Source organism: Oratosquilla oratoria, chromosome 38 (assembly GCF_046742065.1).
Source record: "Oratosquilla oratoria isolate Oo_2021 chromosome 38, ASM4674206v1, whole genome shotgun sequence".
NCBI lineage: Eukaryota > Metazoa > Arthropoda > Malacostraca > Stomatopoda > Squillidae > Oratosquilla > Oratosquilla oratoria.
Window position 1 is genome coordinate 19,335,504 of NC_134814.1, and position 6,516 is coordinate 19,342,019.

Consider the following 6,516-nt stretch of genomic DNA (forward strand, 5'->3'; position numbering starts at 1 on the left):
GGGACCCCAAGGTTCAGTTGTAGCCCCCTCCTTTTCACGTTGCTCATTGCAGATGTGGGGAAAGGGGTGAGAGGGGACACGATCGTCACTGCCTATGCTGACGACATAGCCCTATGGAGGAAGACGAGGCACCGGCGACCAAAGAGGGACTCAACTCAGCACAGAGCCGAACTTCGTCACTTTCAGAGCCAGATCGATCTGGTAGTGACCCAACTTACAAGCCTTGGTTTCTCGCTTTCGGCAGCCAAGACAACCTATATGCCTGTCCACCAGATAGGATTCAACAGTGGCACATACCCGGAATGGAACCACATCAAGATCTGTGGAACACCTGTAAGACCTGCGAAGTCCGTCCGGTACCTAGGGGTTATATTCCAGAGAGATGGCAGATGGTCTCAACACATCCAGCAAGTTACACTCAATGCACGACGGGCCCTCAACCTTGTCAGAGCCATCCGGCACGAACCCTGGGGCCAACACCGCAAAACTCTTGTCCCCATCGTTCAGAGTCTAGTGCGGTCAAGGCTCCTCTTTGGGGCGGCAGTGCTACATGATCTGTCAAGGGATGCAGTGCACAAGATGACCCAAATTGAGTGTCAAGCACTACGAGTGGGACTCGGTCTCCTGCGGTCGGTCCCTCACGAGCAGGTGTACAGTAAAGCTGGCATCCTGCCACTATGGCGCCGTATCAAAAGGGACGCCTGCCGATACCTCTTCAGTTCAGCCAGAGTACCGAACTCGACTGAGGAGGAACTTTCCGAGGGATGGGTTGCGGCCCCACCGACGGAGCCCGTATACGGTCTGCCTATCTCCGTCAAGGATATCTGCCTCCAAGCTGGACTACAACCTGGTGATCGCCGCTTAGTGGCCCAAAATCAGCAAGACCCCTTTCCTCTCTGGACCTACTCACCACCTGAAGTAAGGACCGAAGTCTATGGACTAGGACGCCAGGCAAGCCATCATCTGTTGCTCGAAAGCACCGAGAAATTCCTAGTAGAACATTATGCTGGGGATTTTCTAGTATATACGGATGGCTCTGTACTTGAAGACGGTCGCACAGGAGCTGGCTTCTATCTACAATCCACTAGAGAGACTTTCTCCATAAGGCTTCCCCCCATCACCATCGTCACGGCCGAACTTATTGCCATCCGGGAGGCTCTGATCAAAATCATCGCCCTTCCTCAGAAGCCACCACGCGTCACGATCCTGTCAGACTCCCATTCGAGCCTGACTGTCTTGGAGGGCGCCCACTTGATGCATTACAAGACCCGACGTCTTAAATGACATACTACGTCTCTCGGCAGAGGCGGCCCAACTGGGTGTATGCTTCCAGTACCAGTGGGTCCCCTCTCATGTGGGACTCCAGGGCAACGAAAGGGCTGACTGGGCTGCCCGCCAGGGAGCGCTAGCTCCCGAGGAAGAAGCTATACCCATAGAGCTCACGGCAAGTGATATGTATCGGATGATAGATCGAGCCGTCTGGGACATGTGGAAGGCAGAATATGCCGCCACTGCTGTCTCCCGGGGATGGCAAACAAAGACCTGTCTCGAGGTCAACGACTCCAGTCTCTCCTCGCTGCCCCCTCACATCGCGGCCATGGTATCGCGGCTTCGGACAAATCACTGGCGGACCCAGTTCACACAGACCATCTGCTCGTGTGGCACGGAACTGGTGTCCTTTAGCCACTGCGTCTTCCTCTGCCCCGACCTAGAATAACAGCTCTTGAACGCCTGCTGGAAAACAGCCTCACAGACTCCGGACGAGGACAGCTGGTCTTCACGGCCCACCTCATCTGCTCCTCCCCAGTAGTATCTCTACTGTAAAACTGATAAATCCCCAAACCCTAAACCCCTCCACCCTACCCGCCAATCCTCCACTTACATATATACAGTACATGTACATACATAGTATGTATATGTGTGTGTGTATGTATGTATATATAGACACATATATATATATATATATATATGTGTGTGTATAAAATAATGACAAAAAAAAACATTACACATATTACATGACAAACACACATTACATGGTAAATTAAAAGCCAGTCCCAAAATTGGCAAGGGCCGCTGGGGAAAAAAAAAAAAAAAAAAAAAAAAAAAAAAAAAAAAAAAAAAAAAAAAAAAAAAAAAAAAAAGTATATATATATATATATATATATGTATATATATATATGTATATATATATATATATACAGTATATAATATATATATATATATATATATATATATATATATATATATATACATATATACATTCACACCCCTGAAGACGGTCCTAGGACCAGGACCGAAACGTCGGGCATTAAACTTCCCACTTTGAGTCTGGTGTTTACGCTTCTCTCCCTTTTGACATGGATCCCAGACTCCAGATCTTCGCACATATATATATACATATATATATATATATATATATATATATATATATATATATATATATATATACATATATAAATATGCAGAAATATCACTGAAAACAACACGTGATCCAAAAATTTTGCCTTGTAACCACTAAGGAAATCGGAAGAAAACAGTAATTCCTAAGTGCTTTCGTGTAATTCACATCTTCAGGGGAATACAGAAAAAAAATTGTGTTACAAAGAGATTTAAAAATAACAAGATTATATACTAGGAAAGGAACTGGCATAGTACGAGATGTCATAAGATTATATACTAGGAAAGGAACTGGCATAGTACGAGATGTCACAAGATTATACAATAGGAAAGGAACTGGCAAGTACAAGATGACACATGATTATACACTAGGAAAGAAACTGTCAAAGTACAAAAAGTCACAAATGAAAAAGAATAAATCTTAGTATACAAAGTCATCAATGAAAAAGAAATCTAGAGAACAGCACGCCTCACCAAATCAATTTTGGTCACAACCGGATTACAAATTTTGCTAATGATAAATTTATCTAATTCATGAATGCCATTACTGGTATTTAGATTAGAACCTTTGGAATTTTTTATGATACTACTTTCTATTGCGTTTCTATTGACAAATAAATTACAATAAATAATAACGGAAGCATTAGTCCAAGTAATATAAATAGAGCATTGGATTCTTGTGCTGTTTTAACAAAAAATATCTATGTTGTTTAATTCTAGTTAATAGTTCTTTGCCCGTTTGTCCAATGTAATACTTTCCACAATTTCTGCAAGTGATTTTGTATATGCAGCCATCAGAATCAGTGGGAGAATTCTTAATTCTTAATTTCTTAAAAAGAACATGGGTTGTTAAAAGCTACTTTAATATTCCATGTTTTAAGTAGATGAGGAGCTTGAGAAAGGTTCTTAATGTCAAAAGGGGGAGGGGGTTGATTCCTATGAAAAGTTTTTTCGCCAAAGAGAGAGCGTTATCTAAAAATTTTCTAGGGTACTTTAATCCTAAACCTAATGATACCTTCTACATTAGCAGTGGACAAAATCCACCAATGTCCACTCAACGCCGGACACGTGACCTGAGCCTCCGTCTCTTCCTGCTTACCTCACTACTTCGGTATAAATACTTGTTGTTCTCCACTCTGGAGGTGGAGAAGAAGGTGGACTTACTAAAAATGACAATGGAAAAACAAGAGGACATGAAAAGAAACTCAAAAAGGATAACTATAGAAGAGATTGGAAAAATAATAGCTTTCCACACAGAGTGCTGGATATCTGGAATAACTTAGATAAAGAAACAGTGTGTGCAAACACTGTTCAAGATTTTAAGAAAAAAACTTGATGCTGAAAGATACAAAGACGGGTCACCACGAACATAGCTCCCTTCCCGTATAATACAACTAGGTAAATACACACACACACACACACACACACACACACACACACACACACACACACACACACACACACACACACACACACACACACACACACACACACACACACACACACACACACACACACACACACACACACACACACACACACACACACACACACATATATATATATGTTTATGTATATATATATATATATATATATATATATATATATATATAATGTGCAATGTAGTTTAATTCGAAGCTTTAAGAATCATTTGAATAAACACCTAAGAAAGATGCTGTAATGAATGTCATTTATTTTATTCTATATTATCTGTTTTGTAATCATTTGTCCGTTTGTTTATTATTATGTGTTTGATTCATATTTGTTATTATCTGTCAATTTATTATTATTTACTATTTACTTGTTTGATATCTAACTATATGCATTTATTTGTTTTATTTATTATTATCTTTATCATTATATATTTATCTGATTATTTATTTATCATTATTATAATTTTTTCGCATCCGACCTAGTAATGGACCAAAAGGTCTCCTGTCGGCTTGCTCCGCCTTTGTAATCCTTTGTAATTCACATCTGCTGAAGAGGATCACAGTTAGTGATCGAAATATACGGATCTTTTTACTTTCGCTTATTCTTCTCCGAAAGTGGGTCATTAGTATAACTATATAGATAGAGCAAGAAGATAGATGGAGACGAATATTACTATATTTATTTCGCCTCCGACAACCACTGATTCTATACCTATGTGCAATGGGCAATATTTCACGAAAGACGTGGAGTTATAGAAGCGGTAAAGGAGAAATTGATGGAGGATAGTGTAAAGGATGGATGGCAAAAGTTAAAAGTGATCAATATTCTTTCCTTCTTTGATAGCTAGTTAGGGCATGGGACGAAGGGAGAGTCAGCTATTTAACCAACAAGTGCCTGTAATCTCACTAACACCTGGTGTGCAAAAACGGATATTGATTAAAAATTTAGTCTCTTCTGGGCACATTCATCGTTAGGACGTCAAGATCGAAACTGCCCGAAGTTACGGCGCGAATCACTCCGTGACGAAATTATCATAACCACGGAATAAAAGAGAAATCCCATACTGAAGAAGCAAACTATGTGGACCCGTTTCCTCAGTTTCCAACAAAACAGGGACGTGAAAGTATGGATCATCCTGATATTAAGTACTCTCGGGTACATGAGTATGCAAGGTTCAGAACCAGCAATATTCAGATTTCGTAGAGTTCGCCTGGATATGGTAAAACACAGCCGGAACTACACGAGAGCTGAGATTGAAAGTATGTTCCTCGAAGCCCGAGAGAAGGGTCAAGTGACAGAACCTCCCGGGGCTCGATCTGACGCTTGTGCTATCAACATATTACACGAGGAATGCAACTGTGTCCAGACCATCTACCCGAACTTAGGCGCGTCGTGTTCTCGGATGACCGTGGCCCAGTACATCACCCAGATCGTCGCCTCCTCGGGAGGGGAGTCATACTGCAGCGACCTGTCTTCTTTACGTGGAAAGAACCAGACGGTGAGTAAGACGAATAGTGACATGTGTGAGTGTGTGTGGTGGGGTGGGGTGTGGAATCTCTGGGAACCTTGTGTTTATTCTGACTGTTTTCAGGAGATTCAAATATTGAAACCATCTTAGGCATCCTAGAATTTCATTCAGTCTGTACGTATTGGCCCACGAAGTGAACTGGAAAATAAATATTATGATATTATAAATAATTATTAATCATTATAAATATTATGATATATATATATATATATATATATATATATATATATATATATATATGTGTGTGTGTGTGTGTGTGTGTGTGTGTGTGTGTGTGTGTGTGTGTGTGTGTGTGTGTGTGTGTGTGTGTGTGTGTGTGTGTGTGTGTGTGTGTGTGTGTGTGTGTGTGTGTGTGTGTGTGTGTGTGTGTGTGTGTGTGTGTGTAAAATAACCACAGGAGAAGAGAAACTTGTAGACAGTAAGTACTTTCGTATATTACATCTTCAGACTAAATGAAAGAGATACAGAGTTGTGTTTAAATGTAAGTATCAGGTAGCAACCATAGGGGGAGGGGGAGACAATACAATGCAGGTAGGGAGGTTGACTTTATCTCATGACCTGACTAACACGTATGGTGTAATCTGGTGGGAACATCTTGGTCATCATTTGGGTTACCAATTTATCACATTTAAAATGTCCATAGTTTAAGTTAATATTTTTATCAAAAGTGCCGAATATTAAGCATGATTCTATTACATTCCTTTCATGTAAGTTCTTCCCTTTGGTTAAAATTGTTGCCTTAGACCAATCAATAGGATGGTTGTATGCTGCTTTGTGTTGGAATAACGCATTATTTTCCTGGGCAGATCTCACACTATATTTAAGTTGGGAAACCCTTAATTCCAAGTTTTTACCAGTTTGTCCAATGTACAATTTTTTAGAATCTTGGCATGGAATTTTATAGGCCACACCGTTGTTGTTAGGCGGGCTTTTCTTAATTAAAGTTTTCTTAATGGTGTGGTCATATTTAAAAGCTACTTTGATATCCAATTTCTTGAGTATGTTCACAATACTAAGATAGTTTTCGTGCAAAGGAAGAACAAGTGTATTAAGTTGCCCATGGTTTTCTTGTTCTTGATTGTGTGATTTGTAAAAACGTTTCTTGGCAGTATTTTGACATTGATTAAGAATAAGTGTGATATATTTTAACTTATCCC

The 6,516-nt window shown here is 40.4% G+C and overlaps 1 protein-coding gene across 1 annotated transcript in view; it reads left to right on the forward strand.

The window, feature by feature from the left end:
* The first annotated feature begins 4,703 nt into the window (after positions 1-4,703).
* The window catches only part of LOC143019755 (uncharacterized), a 16,359-nt gene continuing 14,546 nt past the window's right edge, over positions 4,704-6,516 (forward strand). Inside the window, exon 1 of the mRNA XM_076175737.1 lies at positions 4,704-5,329. Within this exon, the coding sequence (XP_076031852.1) occupies positions 4,910-5,329 (420 nt within the window). The 5' untranslated portion in view covers positions 4,704-4,909. The remainder of the gene's footprint in view (positions 5,330-6,516) is intronic.